Below are 23567 nucleotides of genomic sequence, written 5' to 3' on the forward strand. Positions count from 1 at the left end.
ATCACGTCAATGAATCACTTTAAAATAGTTATGTGTGCTCAGGTGTTCGCGAAAAGTTGAGGGTATCCTGCCCTACCAACGGTTCATATCACAAACACATGCAGATGCAAGTCAAGTATTCACCTGATCAAACAAGGAAACATAGCACATCCCATGATTCATTAACACATGCTCATGATATGCTCAGAATCGTACAATCGATTCGGTTTATGCAGAGATTTCTATTAGCAATGTTAAGAGTTTTGTCGCTTTATTTAATTAACTATGTTTAATTCAGTCCTTTTAGTTATCGCAAATAAAGAAAAATGATAACATGCAATCCTGGATTTAAATTGAATAAACAGTCACTCAGTGGGAGACATCAACCGACACAAACCACCACACAACACTATTTGCTTATGAGTTATGAGTTGACGTTGAGTTGAATATATCAACTTCCAAATAACCAAAGTAGAAGTAACAAGGACAGCAACATTTCTCTGAAAGCTTCCTGGTTCCACACGTGATATTCACGCATTACATGTTTTATTTTTACGGCTGTGGTGCAGCCAGGAAACAGAAAGGTGGCAGTCGCGAGCGAAACCTGTGACTCACACTGAGCAGGAACTGCGTCTATCATACAATAACAATGGCTCATACGATGACACTGGGGGTCCACGTGAAGCACAGTTAACGGGATTCTGAACTCAGTCAGAAGGTAGTTTTTATCACGTACCTCTCATTGTAGCTAGCTCTCGCTCCTGATACTAGTGCCAAGGTATGTCATGTGTAAAGGTATGTCATGTCTGTGTTACGTGTGAAGGTATGTCACATTTGTATCATATGTGAAGTATGTCATGTGTGTGTCACGTGTGAAGGTATGTCATGCGTGTGTCATGTGTAAAGGAATCTCATGCGTGTGTCATGTGTAAAGGTATGTCATGTGTGTGTCATGTGTGAAGGTGTGTCATACGTGTATCATGTGTGAAGGTATGTCATGTATGTGTCATGTGTGAAGGTATGTCATGCAGGTAAAATGTGTAAAGGTATCTCATGCGTGTGTCATGTGTAAAGGTATGTCATGTGTGTGTCATGTGTGAAGGTGTGTAATGCGTGTGTCATGTGTGAAGGTATGTCATGTATGTGTCATGTGTGGAGGTGTGTCATGCAGGTAAAATGTGTAAAGGTATCTCATGCGTGTGTCATGTGTAAAGGTATGTCATGTGTGTGTCATGTGTGAAGGTGTGTCATGCGTGTGTCATGTGTAAAGGTATGTCATGTGTGTGTCATGTGTGAAGGTGTGTCATGCGTGTGTCATGTGTGAAGGTATGTCATGTATGTGTCATGTGTAAAGGTATGCCATGTGTGTGTCATGTGTGAAGGTGTGTCATGCGTGTGTCATGTGTAAAGGTATGTCATGTGTGTGTCATGTGTGAAGGTGTGTCATGCGTGTGTCATGTGTGAAGGTATATCATGTATGTGTCATGTGTAAAGGTATGCCATGTATGTGTCACGTGTGAAGGTATGTCATGCAGGTAAAATGTGTAAAGGTATTTCATGCGTGTGTCATGTGTAAAGGTATGTCATGCGTGTGTCATGTGTAAAGGTATGTCATGTGTGTGTCATGTGTGAAGGTCTGTCATGTCTGTGTCATGTGTATGTCATGTATTAATCTGTAAAGGTATGTCGTTGTAAACATATGTCATACGTACGTCATGTGTAAAGGTCTGTCATGCGTGTATAATGTGTAAAAGTAAGAAATGTGTATGTCACGTTTTAAAATGTATGTCATTTGTAAAGGTATGTTATGTGTGTGTTATGTGTAAATGTGTGTCATACATGCGTCATGTACAAAGGTCCCTGTCGTGTGTAAAGGTATGTCATGCTTGTGTCATGTATAAAGATCTGTCATGTGTGTGTTATGTGCAAGGGTAAGTCATGCGTATATCATGTGTAAAGGTCTGTCATACGTGTGCTGTAAAGGTCTGTCATGTGTGTGTCTTGTATAAAGGTATGTCGTATGTGTGTCATGTGCAAAGTTATTTCATGTCTGTGTCATGTGTGAAGGTCTGTCATGTCTGTGTCATGTGTGCCGGTCTGCCATGTGTATCTCATGTGTGATGATCTGTGATGAGTGTGTCATGTGTGAAGGTATGTAATGCTTTTGTCATGTGTAAAGACATTTCATGCATATGTCATGTGAAAAGGTATTTCACGCATATGACATGTGTAAAGGTATATCATGCATATGTCAAGTGTCAAGGTATATCATGGATATGTCATGTGTAAAGGTATGTCATGCATATGTCATTGGTAAAGGTATATCATGCATATGTCATGTGTAAAGGTATATCATGCATATGTCATGTGTCAAGGTATATCATGCATATGTCATGTGTCAAGGTATATCATGCATATGTCATGGGTAAAGGTATATCATGCATATGCCATGAGTAAAGGTATATCATGCATATGCCATGTGTAAAGGTATATCATGCATATGTCATTGGTAAAGGTATATCATGCATATGTCATGTGTAAAGTTATGTCATGCATATATGTTATGGGTAATGTATTGCATGCATATGTCATGTGTAAAGGTATATCATGCATATATAATGGGTAAAGGTATATCATGCATATGTCATGTGTCAAGGTATACCAAGCATATGTCATGTGTAAAAGCATAGCATGCATATGTCTTGCGTAAAGGTATATCATGCATATGACATGTGTAAAGGTATAGTATGGATATGTCATGGGTAAAGGTATATGATGCATATGTCATCTGTAAAGGTATATCATGCATATGTCATTGGTAAGGGTATATCATGCATATGTCATGTGTAAAGTTATGTCATGCATATATGTTATGGGTAATGTATTGCATGCATATGTCATGTGTAAAGGTATATCATGCATATATAATGGGTAAAGGTATATCATGCATATGTCATTTGTAAAGGTATATCATGCATATGTCATGGGTAAAAGTATATCATGCATGTGCATGTGTCAAGGTATACCAAGCATATGTCATGTGTAAAAGCATATCATGCATATGTCTTGTGTAAAGGTATATCATGCATATGTCATGTGTCAAGGTATATCATGGATTTGCCATTGGTAAAGGTATATCATGCATATGTCATGGGTAAAGGTATATCATGCATATGTCATGGGTAAAGGTATATCATGCATATGCCATGTGTGTAAAGGTACATCATGCATATGCCATTGGTAAAGGTATATCATGCATATTTCATGTGTAAAGGTATGTCATGCATTTATGTTATGGGTAATATATTTCATGCATATGTCATGGGTAAAGGTATATCATGCATATGTCATGGGTAAGGGTATATCATGCATATGTCATGTGTAAAGGTATATCATGCATATGTCATGTGTAAAGGTATATCATGCATATGTCATGGGTAAAATTATGTCATGCATATGCATGTTTCAAGGTATACCAAGCATATGTCATGTATAAAGGCGTATCATGCATGTGTCATGTGTCAAGGTATATCATGCATATGTCATGGGTAAAGGTATATCATGCATATGTCATCTGTAAAGTTATATCATGCATTTGTCATGTAGAAAGGTATATCATGCATATGTCATGTGTAAAGGTATAACATGCATATGTCATTGGTAAAGGTATATCATGGATATGTCATGGGTAAAGGTATATCGTGCATATATGTAATGGGTAAAGGTATATCATGGATCTGTCATGTGTAAAGGTATATCATGCATATGTCATGTGTAAAGGTACATGATTCATATGTCATGGGTAAAGGTATATCATGCATATGCCATGTGTTAAGGTTTATCATGCATATGTCATTGGTAAAGGTATATCATGGATATGTCATGTGTAAAGGTATCTCATGCATATATGTTATTGGTAAGGTATTTCATGCATAAGCCATGTGTAAAGGTATATCATGCATATGTCATGTGTAAAGGTATATCGTGCATATGTCATGTGTAAAGGTATATCATGCATAATTCATGGGTAAAGGTATATCATGCATATGTCATGTGTAAAGGCATATCATAGATATGTCATGGGTAAAGGTATATCATGCATCTGTCATGTGTAAAGGTATATCATGCATATTTCATGGGTAAAGGTATATCATGCATATGTCATGTGTAAAGGTATATCATGCATATGCATGTGTAAAGGTATATCATGCATATGTCATGGGTAAAGATATATCATGCATATGTCATTTGTAAAGGTACATGATCCATATGTCATGTGTAAAGGTATATCATGCATATGTCATGTGTAAAGGTATTTCATCGATATGTCATGTGTAATGGTACATGTATGCCATCAAGATTCCAATGAAGTGACAAAGCGATGGTTGATTGATTGTAATAGTCTATAAGGGATTCATTTAGTTATAGAACATCTGTACACACGACCAACAGACGATCCCGTATCGCCAGTATCATGTTGAGTTTGTGTATGTATATACTTCTTTATGTTTCAGACACCAAATGGTTCACTTCCTGTACCTAGCCTTTGCTTGTATGGTTACTGGAACACAAGGTAAATCAGAATTACGTTGCTATACAGTGTATACGTGAATATTCTTACATCCTATGTATTGGTTTTACCTTCACTGTCGTTGTCGAGAAGGTTCAGCCTGGATTATAAACAAAAAATAAGCGAAGAACCCATTTTCATAATCACAAGAAATCACCATAACGCTTTAATGAAACCGGATGTGTTCTTCAACATGAGCGTATCCTGGCCCTCCGGTGTCACTCGTCACAAACACAGGCAAAGACAAGTCAAATGTCCACCTGAAAAACAGATATAGTACATATGTAGTACAAGACAAAGTCCATCCTTGATTGTATGAAGGCATACGGTTAATCTGTGAGCCAGGGATTTGGTGGTACATTTGCTGGATCCATATATATATATATACAATGTACATGTGGATGTTGATGGGGCTTTGGAATCCACTACAAAAGCGGAATGGATGTGTTTTCAGGTGTTAGCGTCAAGCCAATAGTTAATAGTACTGATGCCTTGTCTTGGCAGATTTCTTCCTCACTTAAGATAATGTCCCTGTATGTGGCATTATGTGATATGTCACTTGTACAAGGAGTCTTGGATCAAACAATTAATATAGTGATACACGCAGAGCAGGAATATGCTGTGAGATGTATTGTCAGTGGGAATATCTACACAGGTATCATATAGGGCAGCCAGACTTGGGGTACATCATTCACATGAACCTGTAGTTTAGATGTATTTGAACACCATTGTGTGCTCTGGAATACACTATAAAGGAGAAGTTATTTTCTTTCAGCTGCCAACTGCACTGATATTCAGCATTGTTCAGAGTGTGATGAGAAGACTGGGGATTGTCTCAAGTGTTACCCTGGCTATTGGGACAAACGGTGCAGTATCAAGTGCAGCGACGGTTGTCGACATAATACGTGTGAAATCACAGATGGGGGGATTGAGCGATGTTCTGAAGGCTGTGTTACTGGTTTCCAAGGCACAAACTGCATCATACCATGTGATCCTCCCGTTGATAATTGTACAGAATGTCCTGGTGGGTGTGAGGAAGGATACTGCAAGCTGAATTCCACCTGTGTGTCTGGATGTGTTGACTCCTACTACGGTTCTGGCTGTCGACCTTGCTCCAGCAGATGTAGATCCTGCAACAGGATCACAGGAACATGTGAGGAGTGTCGCCCTCCATACGTTGGTCAGGACTGTGAACATCCCTGCGCAAACTGTTCAGGAAGTTGTGACAGTGAATGCTTGGAGGAGTGTTCATCAATATTTTACGAAATGTTTTGCATTGAACCGTGCAGTGATAATTGTATGTCAATTATTGACACATGTCCACTGAATTGCAGTGATAAGGATACAGTCAACTTTTGTACACCGACTTCTCACAACCAGAGTGGCGAGTGTACACGTGGTTGTGAAGATGGATGGTACGGACCCACGTGTTCATCTCGATGTGACGCTAACTGTTTTAACCACAGGTGCGATGTGACAGGTGCCTGTGTTGAAGGATGTAAGATTGGATATTTCGGGAAAAACTGTACACCGTGTTCTGAGATGTGCCTCAATCACACCTGTCACTCAAACACCGGATCCTGTACAAATGGATGCAGCCAGGGCTGGTATGGGGAAGTGTGTGACCAGACGTGTGCAGTGTGTCGTGATGGGGTGTGTCATCAGAAGACTGGAACATGCATCAAGGGGTGCACTATCAGCGGGTGTGATCCCTCCTGTACAGGCAACTGCTCCATAGAGGAGTGCCGTCAAGCTGCTCCTTGTAACACAGGTAAGCTAATTGTCATGTATCCATCAAAAATGAAAGCAGGTAACATTTTTAAGCGATGTTATGTTGCCATGATGAGGTTCCTTTGTTTTGTTGTGTTAATGTATGCCTTATGTATGATTTGATACGTAACCAGCATGTTGTTTCTGGTTTGACCCGTTTCATGTTGCCCCTTCCGAATGCATGTGGCCAGACAAAAATACTTTTATACACATACACACATTTTGTTACTGTGTATTGATACTGAATTTGATAATCATGCATTCAAGATATGTATATGATATTACTGATGTCCATCGACACACATTTATTACATTTATCCTTTCATGTTATGTTTTCCAAAGCTCTGAAGACAAATGGTATCATTATCAGAATCCTTGGTATCATTATTGGAATCCTTGCAGCAACTGTGTTTTGTATAGCGCTGAGACAGTGTGTGCGTTACCGCAAACGCATTGCCGCACAAGGGTTAGTATTTATATTCTTCAATGTGTACTAAAAGGTGATAGCTATGGGATGAACAGTTGGTACAATTCAACATTGAGGGTATAGCGTCCAACAATAACCATTGAACGTTCACTGAACAGCAAATTATACCAGAAGCTTAACAACAACGCGATCGTACCAACGCAAATGAGATAAACTGAAACTTGCTTCCACTGGGGATATCGCTTGGTAGGATCAAGTGATATCTTATCTACAATGAAATTGCATCACAATGCTCAAATGAGATCATTAATCTCTCTGCCTCTGAAGCTGGTCAGCTGTACCATTTACACTCAATGCACTGGTTATCCAACTTTGTACATGCATACATCTTCTTCTCGTAATACAGCAGAAAACACAAACGAGAATGCACGCTGCCATGTGGCGTGTCACATAACATAAAAAGGTACTATCTATAGTGTATACATGTTTGATATCGCCCAAAGCCTTGTTTGTATTTACAATAATACTGTTTATATAGGCGTCGTCCACTGGAAGCTGTGATGGTCAATGCTACTGGACAGGTGTCACTGCCTACACTGGAGTACCAGGGTCTACACAGATACTATGAACTACACGAGGAAGACATGGACCCGGTGTTTCCCAGGAGAAACCAACTGGAATCTGGGATGGTCACTGATGCTTCACAGGTGCCTACTCATGACTACCAGGTGATACACAGGTACTATGAAATACATGATCATGATGTGGACCCAGAGCTCCCCGGGAGAAACACAAACACCCCAAACAACATGGTGGAGGAGGAGAAGGAGAAGGAGGAAAAGAAAGAGAAGAAGGAGGGGGCGGAGGAGGAGAGCGAACTAGCCACACCCACTCTTGGTGAGTACTTCCCAGTATCCAGTGATTTAGGGGACGAAGAGGAGAGCGAAGTAGCCATACCTGCTCTTGGTGAGTACTTCCCAGTGTCCAGTGATGTAGGGGACGGATCAGAGAGCGAACTAGCCACACCTGCTCTTGTTGAGTACTTCCCTGTTTCAAGTGATGTCAAAGATGAAAAGGATGCTACATCCGGGGCTTCTGCTGAAGACCACTCATCATACATTCGACCAATACGGGATGTGTTTGTTGATGACCCGACAACAGTTGTGACATATCTGTCACCAAGGGAGGATTCACAATAACTTTTCATTCTAAAGTGTTCTACTCAAAGTCAACAGATTTATCAACATTAACGAGTGTACCTCTTTCCGTTTTAGCAAATACCTGTCTTTCTCAGAGTCATGACTATTATCTCACATAGTTTGCGCTACTTCAAACAACTATTGAGAAACGGTTCGTTGTATCGGTGTCGATCTTGTAAAACATACCCTACAAGCAGATGGACTTCCATTGTCCTTCGGCTTGTGGCAATGATCCGAATCTCTGTGGATGTCGAGGAAACGTTGTGCTGATATGGACCTCGATAAACGCCAGATTTTACCTGATTGAAACTATGTCCTCAATGTGTACGGCACAGTAGTTGACAGTCATCAGGGTGTGGTCTAACGTGTCAGGAGACCAATGCAGTCATAGTTTGATGGCACGGGTATGGAGAATCTTGATCCTATGTACAGTACAAACAAGTTACATAGTTACAAGCTTACATATACTTTAATTTTTTTTACTCTTACAATCTTGCAATGGAATCATACATACAGAATAAATGTATCCATGTATATGTTTTCTGTTATTTACTTGTACATTGTGTTTGAAGGAAAGAACATATGGTGTCCGCAGGAAGGCCCTCTAAATTCTTGATAACATGCATGGATAATTATCATTATAAAAACACTATTATTGTTTCCTCCGTATTGAAATCTAAGACAGACATTATTTAGCTGGACATCGTGTGTGTGTCTCCCTGTGTCACATGAGGAGGACACAGCGTCATGTTGACACAAGTTCATGTGTTGAGTCATGTGAGGGCGTGACGATGGCTATGGCCCCTCTCTATCAAAGTCAGAATGGCATTTTGTAGCAGAAACCGTTGCTTTCTTTCTTTACCTGATACGTCTGTACATGTAAAGGGCCCCGAAGTAATACAAAATTAACGTATCGTGTTTATCAGTTTCAACAAAAACAGTAAATGCACTATCCTGTCACTGGATTTTCTTGTTCATCGATCACTTGATTGTCTGGTTTGTTTACATGCTGCCATCACATGCCAGGAGTACTGCTGTGCGGTGTCTGGCATTTATGCAAATAATGTTGGTGAGTGATACCGGTAGGGCAGCACGTGCTTAGTGTTGTCGTGAACACATGGTGTCATCACTGATTGATGCCCTTTACGCCAGTAAGAGTATGTTTCGGTGAATAATGAAGACTGGTTATTCTTTTGCAGTGGCAATTTATATAGAAACATATTGTATTCTGTGAATTATGTTGGTAATAACAGAGTGAGCATGTACATACTGTTCATATATTCACTGGATTGTCTGGTCCAGAATCGATTATTTACAGACCGCCGTCATAGAGCTGGAGTATTGCCAGTAGAGTAGTATTGGAGTAGAAGAAGTTTGGGAACAAGAATGGATTAAAAACCTCCAGCGTCCTGTAGCAAGGGATATGGTCTGTTTCACTGTCATATATCATGTTAGAACAAACTAACCAGATATTGAACCAAATGGACGCCCAGGTGTGCTAAATCTTTGCCACCTTTGTGTTACAATTAAATGTTGAAATCGGTAGACAGTTTACATTAATAGAACATAGGGTCATTATAGATCGCACGTCTTAATGTAGACAGTTGACAATAATATAGCATGTGCTCATTACAGATGAGATGTCTCAATATAAGCAGTTGACAATAATATAGCATGTGCTCATTACAGATAAGATGTCTCAATATAGGCAGTTGACAATAATATAGCATGTGCTCATTACAGATAAGATGTCTCAATATAGGCAGTTGACAATAATATAGCATGTGCTCATTACAGATACAATGTCTCAATATAGGCAGTTGACAATAATATAGCATGTGCTCATTACAGATAAGATGTCTCAATATAGGCAGTTGACAATAATATAGCATGTGCTCATTACAGATAAGATGTCTCAATATAGGCTGCTGACAATAAATAAAATATGATCATTAAAGATTGCATGACTTAATGTGGACAGTTGACAGTTGACAGCAAGTTCGCCACACGAGGTTGTACGACGGGGGCACATGTGTGGGTAGTGTGGGTGTTTGTGTGTGTGTGTGTGTGTGAGGGAGGGGGGGGGGGGGGGGCAGATGGGGTCAGGGCAGGGGGTGTTGTACGACAGGGGGGGCACATGTGTCGGTAGTGGGGAGAGAGAAGGGTTGTTGACAAAGCAGTCAATACAATGTCAGGGAAGGAGAAAGTACAAACTCTGAAATCAGATACACTCGGAATGTCAACTGGCTATTTGTCACAAACAACCGGAAGAACATTGAATGTTTGACTTTGGCTGATAGGTCCTTGACTCCACTGTGCAGGTATAGGGCTAACAGGTCCTTGGCTCCACTGTGTTGGTATAGGGCTGATAGGTCCTTGGCTCCACTGTGTAGGTATAGGGCTAACAGGTCCTTGGCTCCACTGTGTAGGTATAGGGCTAATAGGTCTTTGGCTCCACTGTGTAGGTATACGGCTGATAGGTCCTTCACTCCACTGTGCAGGTATAGGGCTAACAGGTCCTTGGCTCCACTGTGTAGGTATACGGCTGATAGGTCCTTGACTGTACTGTGCAGGTATAGGGCTGATATGTCCTTGGCTCCACTGTGTAGGTATACGGCTGATAGGTCCTTGGCTCCACTGTGTAGGTATAGGGCTAACAGGTCCTTGGCTCCACTGTGCAGGTATAGGGCTGATATGTCCTTGGCTCCACTGTGTAGGTATAGGGCTGATAGGTCCTTGACTCCACTGTGCAGGTATAGGGCTAATAGGTCTTTGGCTCCACTGTGTAGGTATAGGGTTAATAGGTACTTGACTCCACTGTGCAGGTATAGGGCTGATATGTCCTTGGCTCCACTGTGTAGGTATAGGGCTAACAGGTCCTTGGCTCCACTGTGTAGGTATAGGGCTAACAGGTCCTTGGCTCCACTGTGTAGGTATAGGGCTGATAGGTCCTTGACTCCACTGTGCAGGTATAGGGCTGATATGTCATTGGCTCCACTATGTAGGTATAGGGCTAACAGGTCCTTGACTCCACTGTGTAGGTATAGGGCTAACAGGTCCTTGGCTCCACTGTGTAGGTATAGGGCTAACAGGTCCTTGGCTCCACTGTGTAGGTATAGGGCTAACAGGTCCTTGGCTCCACTGTGTAGGTATAGGGCTAATAGGTCCTTGGCTCCACTGTGTAGGTATAGGGCTAATAGGTCCTTGGCTCCACTGTGTGGGTGATACAGAATAATCAAAACAGTAACTGACTTATTTATGCAATAATTTTATGCAGTGAGACTTCTGTAAAACTTCAACTGGTGTGTAAAACCGCTCGTTCGTCCTCCTAGTACGAGTTGGGCATGTTGAGCTCAAGCGTATCCATCTGCACGTGCTCTGTACCGTTACCTACACGTTCACACACGTTCTTATTGTGGTCTTCATCAAACGAGCTGTTATCACTACCGTTATAAAGAGTGTTGTATGAGTCCCTCTCGTGTTCGCGCACGGTGTCAACACCACTATGACATGACGTTTGTGTGATGGATTAGGGTTTGTACTCCAATGGGGTAATGTGACACACAGTGAGCCAGCTCACACATACTGGCCACCCGTGAAGATCCGGGATAGAACAGGTCTTCAGCAACTCATGCTGGCTGTAAAAGGTAACTATGCCTGTAGTAAGAGGCGACAAAACGGATCGGGTGGTCAGGCTGGCTGACTAGGTTGATGCATGTCATCGTAGCCCAGTTGCGTAGATCACTGCTAATGACGGCAATTACGGGATGATCTGGTCCAGACTCGATTATTTAAAGGCCACCGTCATATAATTGTAATATTGCTGAGTGCGGCGTTTAACAACAAACATAACAAGAACAATCTGCATCACATATTTCTGCATGTATGGCCGTAAAATGTTGCATATCCTTGATAACATGTCACGGGTTACTGTTTGTTTGCTTAGCGATTTTGGTCCTACGTTGTTTGTGGTAATCTAAGGGCGTCCGTTCGTACCTATAGTAACCTGAACACTATTCCCTCCTAACCCAACTGTTTTCAAACGAAAAGGACAGCGACCTAATCATGGATGTATTGGATTGCCATTAATCATTTACTAACATATCTCTTTGCCTATTTGTATCTGTTGAGAGACGTTCCCATGCCACTACTGATACACAGCCAAGGCAACTGTGTACCTCCGAGGAACATTTGGGCACAGACATCAGAGGAAGACTGACGCACTTGGGTAGCGTGTAGTTGCAGTTAAAATGTAAGCCAATTATGTAAATTGTTTTAGTTTGATAACCACGTGTTTTACATTGCTGTACCAGTCAAATGAAATATTGCCTTAGTTGTGGACTTGAGTCAAACTGCAGTGGCAGATAAAGGAAAAGGGGTTGGAGCGGGGTGGTCCAGGTTTTCATTTATGGGAATGTGTGTAAATACTGACGGCGTTGCGTGTCTTGCCGTGACGCCCTATCCCTATCAGGGCGCATGATATAACGTTGTACGCCTTGCCGTGTCACTCTGTCCCTATCAGGGCACATGATATAACGTTGTACTCCTTGCCCTGTAGCCCTGTTCCTATCAGGGCACACGATGTAACGTTGTACTTCTTGCCCTGTAGCCCTGTTCCTATCAGGGCACACGATATAACATTGTACTTCTTGCCCTGTAGCCCTGTTCCTATCAGGGCACACGATATAACGTTGTACTCCTTGCCCTGTAGCCCTGTTCCTATCAGGGCACACGATATAACGTTGTACTCCTTGGCGTGTCGCCCTGTTCCTATCAGGGCACACGATATAACGTTGTACTCCTTGCCCTGTAGCCGTGTTCCTATCAGGGCACACGATATAACGTTGTACTCCTTGCCGTGTCGTCCTGTCCCTATCAGGGCACACGATATAACGTTGTTCTCCTTGCCGTGTCGTCCTGTCCCTATCAGGGCACACGATATAACGTTGTGAGCCTTGCCGTGTCGCCCTGTACCTATCAGGCCACATGATATAACGTTGTACGCCTTGCCATGTCGCCCTGTCCCTATCAGGCTACATGATATAACGTTGTACGCCTTGCCGTGTCACTCTGTCCCTATCAGGCCACATGATATAACGTTGTACGCCTTGCCGTGTCGCCCTGTCCCTATCAGGGCACATGATATAACGTTGTACGCCTGCCGTGTCGCCCTGTCCCTATCAGGGCACATGATATAACGTTGTACTCCTTGCCGTGTAGCCCTGTCCCCTGTGTCCCTGGTGTAACTTTGTCGCCAGGTCAAACACGTAACATCCCGTCAAGCGTTACCTGGAAAATGTACACCTGTGTTGCTGTTTTGTCATCAATATTGTAGCTTCATGTATAACATTGTTCCAGACATTTGTGAACGAGGGAGAGAACACATTATGTTGGTATTCCTGGCCACTCTCCTTGTGTTCCCACTCTACGTCGCCGCCCAGATGGAGCAGAGCTTGTTTGACAGACTCCCCGCCATGGACGGCAAGATATTGACGTCCAACGTCGTCATGCCACAGACTAAGCTGGACCTGGGGGCTTGCAGCTTTCATTGTCTGGGGAACCCCAAGTGTAAAGCTTTCTTCCACCACAAGGAAACATCTCTCTGCCAACTCCAGGCTGCCAAGGGTTCTGGGGGCAAGGCGGAGAAAGGGTGGCTGCACTATTACAAGAAGTGAGAGGTGCCCACGTTCAGATCTCCTCGAGGTAATCTGTGCACCATGTATTTGTTTAAAATGAAACCATGCACTTTACAAAAAGAAGGTAAGAGGTAAAGGTGTTTGAAGGAACGGCGAGCGGTGCCGGTGCGGGATTAAAGGCGATTATATGAGTGGAGAGTGGTCCAGGTGCAAGATGAAAGGCGATTTTATGAGTGGAGAGAGGTGCAGGTGCGAGATGAGGGGTGTATACATGAGTGGATAGTACAGAGATACAGAATTATTTTGAGTGGACAAAGTGAAACAATACTCAATTATCTTCTGCTTACGAAAACATATTATGTCTTTTCTTGAAATGTTATGCACATTTAATGAACTATGTTAAGGAGATTGAGTGTCATGTACACATTATTAACAAGTAACCCATGTAATGATGAGCGAATATCAGAATCTCTGCCCAAGTAATGTCCACTAGGCCTGCACACACTACCACCCGATTATTTATTTATTTTTTTAAATGGGCGTTTTAATGAGTGGAGGGTGGTATAGATTTTATACTGAGGGAGTGTGTCATAAGTCTTCTGTGTAATAATGAGCATCTGTAGGAAATTACATGTTTTATTTTTCAGGTTGGGCAACACCAGGTAAAGGAGAGATCCTGGCTTGATTCAGTGACTGGTTTAAATATGCAATATGTTCTGTTCTACCATCCTTGATATATCGATAGTGTTGCCTATAAGTATACATTTCGAATCTTGTTACCGTGATAAGTGTTCTTTCAGATTTAATATGCAGTAAATCATGTAAATTTCATGAAATAAAGCAAAAGACATGCAACGTTTTTCCTGCTTGGTTATACTTGTATTACAGTGCATATATTTCATCATACCTTTTTATATTTTTCACAAATTAAACTTAACCTGGGAAATTCTAAAATTCCAAAGTCGCTAGACCAGTATTTCTCGTTTATATCGCCATTAATCTGCCATGACGGCGACCCGTAAAGATCCGGGGTAGAATAGCTCTTCAGCAACCCATGCTGGCCGTAAAAGGCGACTATGCTTGTCGTAAGAGGCGACTAACGGGATCGGGTGGTCAGGTTCGCTGATTCGGTTGATGCATGCCATCGATCCCAATTTCGTGAAACGGAGCTCATGATATCAATCACTGGATTGTCTGGTCCAGACTCGATTATTTACATAGCTGCAATATTGCTGAGTGCGGCGTAAAACAACAAAACAACCAACCAACCAACCAACGGTTTATTACGTAATCATAGATACAATCAGCGCGGACGTCCGCCCCGGCCCTTGTTCTCTTGATTAATGTTTTGTTACCAGCCGGCGCAGGTTTTGACCATCATCTAAAACTGTAATTAAAATCAACATTTGTTACACAATACTGATACTGTTCTATTACCACCGGACGGAAATTACAACATTAAAGTAATTGTTTATATGATACGAGTAGAGCTGTGGGGGCATGTAATTCCTTGGGTGTTAGTCCTCGGCACACTTGCTTAAATAAACCCTAATGACCTCACAGCTCTTCAAGGGAAGAAACATTTAAATATTCCGATTTTAAGACTAAACGTCTTATGTCATTGTTATCATTATCTTGAAAATGAACCAGTATTGCCATATTGTAACGCTCAATCTACTATTTACAAGTTCTAAATGACTGCTCGTCACAGGAACAACAAAGTTCTGGGCTGATGTTTTATTGGTGATCCTGAATCCTGTAATTATAACACAATGACATGCTATATGGCTTGGTGGTCCGGCATGGTGTGTCTGGGGTTCCTAACACATGCTGACTATGTACTTGTTTTAACTACTATATTCACGCAACCCATTCAACATACCTGTAATTATAACACAATGACATGCTATACGGCTTGGTGGTCCGGCATGGTGTGTCTGGGGTTCCTAACACATGCTGACCATGTACTTGTTTTAACTACTATATTCACGCAACCCATTCAACATACCTGTAATTATAACACAATGACATGCTATATGGCTTGGTGGTCCGGCATGGTGTGTCTGGGGTTCCTAACACATGCTGACCATGTACTTGTTTTAACTACTATATTCACGCAACCCATTCAACATACCTGTAATTATAACACAATGACATGCTATATGGCTTGGTGGTCCGGCATGGTGTGTCTGGGGTTCCTAACACATGCTGACCATGTACTTGTTTTAACTACTATATTCACGCAACCCATTCAACAGACCTGTAATTATAACACAATGACATGCTATACGGCTTGGTGGTCCGGCATGGTGTGTCTGGGGTTCCTAACACATGCTGACCATGTACTTGTTTTAACTACTATATTCACGCAACCCATTCAACATACCTGTAATTATAACACAATGACATGCTATATGGCTAGGTGGTCCGGCATGGTGTGTCTGGGGTTCCTAACACATGCTGACCATGAACTTGTTTTAATTACTATATTCACGCAACCCATTCAACATACCTGTAATTATAACACAATGACATGCTATATGGCTTGGTGGTCCGGCATGGTGTGTCTGGGGTTCCTAACACATTCTGACCATGTACTTGTTTTAACTACTATATTCACGCAACCCATTCAACATACCTGTAATTATAACACAATGACATGCTATATGGCTTGGTGGTCCGGCATGGTGTGTCTTGGGTTCCTAACACATGCTGACCATGTACTTGTTTTAACTACTATATTCACGCAACCCATTCAACATACCTGTAATTATAACACAATGACATGCTATATGACTTGGTGGTCCGGCATGGTGTGTCTGGGGTTCCTAACACATGCTGACCATGTACTTGTTTTAACTACTATATTCACGCAACCCATTCAACATACCTGTAATTATAACACAATGACATGCCATATGGCTTGGTTGTCCGGCATGGTGTGTCTGGGGTTCCTAACACATGCTGACTATGTACTTGTTTTAACTACTATATTCACGCAACCCATTCAACATACCTGTAATTATAACACAATGACATGCTATATGGCTTGGTGGTCCGGCATGGTGTGTCTGGGGTTCCTAACACATGCTGACCATGTACTTGTTTTAACTACTATATTCACGCAACCCATTCAACATACCTGTAATTATAACACAATGACATGCTATATGGCTTGGTGGTCCGGCATGATGTGTCTGGGGTTCCTAACACATGCTGACCATGTACTTGTTTTAACTACTATATTCACGCAACCCATTCAACATACCTGTAATTATAACACAATGACATGCTATACGGCTTGGTGGTCCGGCATGGTGTGTCTGGGGTTCCTAACACATGCTGACCATGAACTTGTTTAAACTATTATATTCACGCAACCCATTCAACATACCTGTAATTATAACACAATGACATGCTATATGGCTTGGTGGTCCGGCATGGTGTGTCTGGGGTTCCTAACACATGCTGACCATGTACTTGTTTTAACTACTATATTCACGCAACCCATTCAACATACCTGTAATTATAACACAATGACATGCTATATGGCTTGGTGGTCCGGCATGGTGTGTCTGGGGTTCCTAACACATGCTGACCATGTACTTGTTTTAACTACTATATTCACGCAACCCATTCAACATACCTGTAATTATAACACAATGACATGCTATACGGCTTGGTGGTCCGGCATGGTGTGTCTGGGGTTCCTAACACATGCTGACCATGTACTTGTTTTAACTACTATATTCACGCAACCCATTCAACATACCTGTAATTATAACACAATGACATGCTATACGGCTTGGTGGTCCGGCATGGTGTGTCTGGGGTTCCTAACACATGCTGACCATGTACTTGTTTTAACTACTATATTCACGCAACCCATTCAACATACCTGTAATTATAACACAATGACATGCTATACGGCTTGGTGGTCCGGCATGGTGTGTCTGGGGTTCCTAACACATGCTGACCATGTACTTGTTTTAACTACTATATTCACGCAACCCATTCAACATACCTGTAATTATAACACAATGACATGCTATATGGCTTGGTGGTCCGGCATGGTGTGTCTGGGGTTCCTAACACATGCTGACCATGTACTTGTTTTAACTACTATATTCACGCAACCCATTCAACATACCTGTAATTATAACACAATGACATGCTATACGGCTTGGTGGTCCGGCATGGTGTGTCTGGGGTTCCTAACACATGCTGACCATGTACTTGTTTTAACTACTATATTCACGCAACCCATTCAACATACCTGTAATTATAACACAATGACATGCTATACGGCTTGGTGGTCCGGCATGGTGTGTCTGGGGTTCCTAACACATGCTGACCATGTACTTGTTTTAACTACTATATTCACGCAACCCATTCAACATACCTGTAATTATAACACAATGACATGCTATATGGCTTGGTGGTCCGGCATGGTGTGTCTGGGGTTCCTAACACATGCTGACCATGTACTTGTTTTAACTACTATATTCACGCAACCCATTCAACATACCTGTAATTATAACACAATGACATGCTATATGGCTTGGTGGTCCGGCATGGTGTGTCTGGGGTTCCTAACACATGCTGACCATGTACTTGTTTTAACTACTATATTCACGCAACCCATTCAACATACCTGTAATTATAACACAATGACATGCTATATGGCTTGGTGGTCCGGCAAGGTGCGTCTGGGGTTCCTAACACATGCTGACCATGTACTTGTTTTAACTAGGGGGCACGGGTGGCCCAGTCGTCTAAGGCGCCGCGATTCGCTGTGCAGAGTTGCGTCCCTTGGCCACGCCAGAAGCCTATGATTGTGGGTTCGAATCCCGGTTCGCCCCGATTATGTTTCTAGGTTTGTCAGCACCATACCCGTGCTCGTGGGTTTCACCGAAGTGGTAAACGTCTGAGACCTGCATCACTTCGGGCTTTCCTCCCACATTAAGCTGACACGCCGCGATATAACTGGAATACTGTTAAAAGCGGCGTTAAACCCAACTCACTCACTCACTCACTAACTTGTTTTAACTACTATATTATTGATATTCATTTCAATAATTAAACAGTTATCTACTATATTATTGATATTCATTTCAATAATTAAACAGTTATCTAATATATTTATGATATTCATTTCAATAATTAAACAGTTATCTACTATATTATTAATATTCATTTCAATAATTAAACAGTTATCTACTATATTATTGATATTCATTTCAATAATTAAACAGTTATCTACTATATTATTGATATTCATTTCAATAATTAAACAGTTATCTACTATATTATTGATATTCATTTCAATAATTAAACAGGACTAATAAAATTCACACAAGAATGAACCTATTTCAATTTAGATAAAAAAAAAGATTAAAAGAGCATTCACACAACCCATTCAACATACCTGTAATTATAACAAAATAACATGCAAAACGGCTTGGTGGTCCGGCATGGTGTGTGCTGGGTTCCTAACACATGCAGTCTATATAGAGGACAGTCATGTGACCTGCCTCTACATCATTTGCAGGGACTGCATGTGCCAGGGCCCAGGATGTACCTCACAGACCACAGTTAAGGTGGCCTTTTCAAGCCAATATTAGATATGGAAACAAGTTGGTGACATAATTAACACATTAGTAAAACTTAACCTGCGACATTTACCGTTTAATATTCAGGCACTGTCCAGTGATATTTTAAGAATAATGCGTCAAAACCAATATTTCTCTCCTATGTTTCGACATCCATGATTATATTCCCCTTCTATGTCTAACATCAACTGTTCAAAATGCCAGATGCATATACAGTCTATATTTTCGTGCAGTAGCGTAGCGTATATTAGCTTAGTCACAAACCGTTCCTAGAGTGAACACAACTGTTTGAAGCAAGATTTATTCTATACGTAGGTCGCTTATTCCATACTTTCCAACAGTCCACCGTTCAAAGGTTACCTTTACCAGCTTTACCTTCCGTGCGAGCTTACAGAATAGGCTATTATAACGCATTCCTATTGTTTAGATTTTATCATCATGAAGTAAGTATTTGAATATATTGTAAATAGCTCCGTCCCTCATACAGCTGTATACGGTACAACACAGCCAATACGCCAATGTCATTACCTAGTCATTTAAATACAGTTATAGTCATCCTCGGTTTATTAGAACAATTTACATTCAAATGCGCACCGTTTGAGAAGACAATTACCGTATTCACTACATTAGCTGTTAGCGTCTAGCTCCGTATATATTCAGGAACTGCGCGTAGTCAACAGCAACATATCCGCCGTGATTCATTACCGTGATCCCCAAACTATCACTACTAAAACTAATAATTACACCAACTAAAACCGAGCTATATCTTCTACCGCGTACATTCGTATCTTTATTTGGATCAAGTATTTACTTTCCGTATTTACCCAAGTTATTATGCTGGATAATTACTACTGAAACTACAAATATTAATGTTTACGTTCTTAAGTAAATGTCATGTTCCTCATCTAAACAGTTTGAGCAGTCTACCGCATATGATCTACATATTTATTTTCATTTTATGTTAATGGCTATACATAGTTAACCGTAATTACCCAAATAGGCGCGACATACCACACATTGAATTGTCATATAGGTTTTACCGTACCGAGGCCTGACAGTTATTTGAATCACCTCAAAGCTGTCTTACTTAGTGTGATCAGTTCATCCGGTACGTTACTTCAAGAACCTTAGTAATAATTAATCACGACATATGCATTACTCCGTACGAGACCATTGTGATAATTGAAACAGTTTCAACTTTTTTTTAAACAATATTTATTTCCACTTGGTTCAGTGAACAGATAAACAGGCAGAGCCTATCTAAATATCTTTCCCCAACAAAATTCAAACAAGCAGCAGTATTGTTATTATACAATAGTATAGACTTCAGTCATATGTGGAAAATCAAAGGTAAAGAGTAGTTAGCGAGATATGTATAAGAGTGCATGTTTAGACAAATATTTTGCTCATAGAGAAACAACGATGTACAGAATCAACGATAGTCAGCAGTATTTCTTTGTCTTGGCTGACGTTACCAAACAGGGCGGTTCGAAGGTCATATCCATTAACATAATAATAGCCTTCAGATCTAATCTCAGTATAATTTGGGCAAGTATATAGGTAATGTAAAAGGCTTTCATTTAAAAACACATGAACATTCAGGATTATCGCTCATAAATCTTTCAAATTTGTGACTGTTTAGATCACTACATCCCATCTTAACTTACAGTGGATTATCTGATTAACTCGTGAACCAATATATTTAAATATGTCAGGGACTTCTGATTTACTACTGTTATACAGATAATGAGATGATGAAGTGGCTTCTCTCAAAGTAGAATCTAGTACCAGGCGGAGAGACTGTGGAAGGTAAATATTATTTTTCAGTTCGGCAATTAGGCTCATAATATTCGTTAGTGTTACGTGATTCATACTGTGGGCGATCCAAGGTTTTTACAGGTACCATATCACATAAATAATTTGGCGCTGTCCCACTTTTCATTTTATTAAAAATGCATAATTTGTGAAAGTGTCATCTTTCAGCCAAGGAGGATAGACCGGTTTCGTTATATTTTTTGTATGACTTGTGCCGCTCACGGCACCACATATTGTCCTTAGTGCATCTAAATGTAACATTTCTAGGGACAATTCTTGACCCTTGGTGTGGGGTGGGGGTGGGGGTGTGGGGTGTGGGGGTGTGTGGGGTGGGGTGGGGGTGGGGGGGTGGGGGGGTGGGTGTGTGTGTGTGTGTGTTTAATCCACATATGATCACAGTCATCAAACAAGGGTAATATGAATGAACAATAGAGCGTATGTAGACTAAACATATTTGCTGTAGGGGAAAAACATTAACGGAAAATCATCAATGACGTCATCTAAGTCTGGAACTGAGGCTTGTTCCACGAAATAATCATTAAGAACATTAGCTTTATCAATATCGTCCTCATGTAGCAATGTTATACCATGTTACCCCCCACCCCCCACCCCCGGCCCCAAAAAAGGAAAAAAAGAATTGGCGACACAAATTCACCCCTAAAGTCAGATTTCAATGAAAATGGACCGTTTTACTCATAATTGTAGGTATACTGCACTTCTGTCCGAGCATTTCACTAGTTTATCAACTGAATGAAAATAACCATGTGAATACTTGTAGAATGATGAAGAAAATAACAGTGACATTACCGTCCTGCCTTCAATTGGCTGAGGCGCTTTCTGAGCACTCTCCGCGGACGTTCGGATGCAATCAACGATGTGTCAACTGCCGCCGGCAGAGGGCGCGGTTTTCAAAATGGCGTTGCAGACTGATTTTAGCAATATTGTTGAACATTGTGTATGTAAAGTATTATTGTTTAGAATAAAGGTACAATTAACTTACCGTTAGTTAGACGGTCACCGATCAGACAACATGTAATCCTACCGACTTATTCAACATTGGAAAATCCAAATATAGACTGTGATTGTGTTGATCCGCCGCTGATTGGGTACAGCCAATTGTCAGTGACACTTGACACGTTCATTAATTCTTCACGGGTCAATTTCTGCAAGTAATATATTCCTTATCGGCTGTATCACTTTAGTATTGGACTCACGCAGCTGGTATTGGCCAGGACTACAGGCACCATGTCCTTATGTTCTGCAGCTTATACCGCCCCAGGTGTTGAGACTGACGGGAATAACAAGGATGTGTACTAGTAGTGGATGTGTATGTTCTGCAGCTTATACCGCCCCAGGTGTTGAGATTGACGGGAGTAACAAGGATGTGCACCAGTAGTGGATGTGTATGTTCTGCAGCTTATACCGCCCCAGGTGTTGAGATTGACGGGAGTAACAAGGATGTGCACCAGTAGTGGATGTGTATGTTCTGCAGCTTATACCGCCCCAGGTGTTGAGATTGACGGGAGTAACAAGGATGTGCACCAGTAGTGGATATGTATGTTCTGCAGCTGTTATACATCAGGTGTTGAGATTGACGGGAGTAACAAGGATGTGCACCAGTAGTGGATGTGTATGTTCTGCAGCTTATACCGCCCCAGGTGTTGAGATTGACGGGAGTAACAAGGATGTGCACCAGTAGTGGATATGTATGTTCTGCAGCTGTTATACATCAGGTGTTGAGACTGACGGGAGTAACAAGGATGTGCACCAGTAGTGGATATGTATGTTCTGCAGCTTATACCGCCCCAGGTGTTGAGACTGACAGGGAGTAACAAGGGTGTGCACCAGTAGTGGATGTGTACGTTCTGCAGCCGTTATACATCAGGTGTTGAGACTGACGTAAGTAACAAGGATGTGCACCAGTAGTGGATGTGTATGTTCTGCAGCTTATACCGCCCCAAGTGTTGAGACTGACGGGAGTAACAAGGATGTGCACCAGTAGTGGATGTGTATGTTCTGCAGCTGTTATACATCAGGTGGTGAGACTGACAGGGAATAACAAGGATGTGCACCAGTAGTGGATGTGTATGTTCTGCAGCTGTTATACATCAGGTGGTGAGACTGACAGGGAATAACAAGGATGTGCACCAGTAGTGGATATGTATGTTCTGCAGCCGTTATACATCAGGTGTTGAGACTGACGGGAGTAACAAGGATGTGCACCAGTAGTGGATGTGTATGTTCTGCAGCTTATACCGCCCCAGGTGTTGAGATTGACGGGAGTAACAAGGATGTGCACCAGTAGTGTATGTGTATGTTCTGCAGCTTATACCGCCCCAGGTGTTGAGATTGACGGGAGTAACAAGGATGTGCACCAGTAGTGGATGTGTATGTTCTGCAGCTTATACCGCCCCAGGTGTTGAGACTGACAGGGAATAACAAGGATGTGCACCAGTAGTGGATGTGTATGTTCTGCAGCTGTTATACATCAGGTGTTGAGACTGACGGGAGTAACAAGGATGTGCATCAGTAGTGGATGTGTATGTTCTGCAGCTGTTA

The 23567-nt window shown here is 41.5% G+C and overlaps 1 protein-coding gene and 1 long non-coding RNA gene across 2 annotated transcripts; both read left to right on the top strand.

The window, feature by feature from the left end:
- The first annotated feature begins 642 nt into the window (after positions 1–642).
- On the top strand, positions 643–8479 carry LOC124129342 (multiple epidermal growth factor-like domains protein 6). The gene is made up of 5 exons (XM_048386853.1): positions 643–757; positions 4494–4552; positions 5325–6320; positions 6662–6785; positions 7285–8479. The coding sequence occupies exons 2-5, from the start codon at positions 4501–4503 to the stop codon at positions 7943–7945; spliced, it is 1833 nt and encodes a 610-aa protein (XP_048242810.1). The 5' UTR covers positions 643–757; positions 4494–4500; the 3' UTR covers positions 7946–8479.
- A 3629-nt stretch (positions 8480–12108) lies between these two features.
- On the top strand, positions 12109–14355 carry LOC124119964. Its single transcript, XR_007218836.1, has 3 exons — positions 12109–12197; positions 13304–13648; positions 14229–14355. It is a non-coding gene; the product is annotated as an uncharacterized LOC124119964 (long non-coding RNA).
- Positions 14356–23567: the final 9212 nt, after the last annotated feature.

The sequence above is a fragment of the Haliotis rufescens genome, unplaced genomic scaffold, assembly GCF_023055435.1.
Source record: "Haliotis rufescens isolate VD_foot unplaced genomic scaffold, xgHalRufe1.0.p SCAF_61, whole genome shotgun sequence".
Taxonomy (NCBI): Eukaryota; Metazoa; Mollusca; class Gastropoda; order Lepetellida; family Haliotidae; genus Haliotis; species Haliotis rufescens.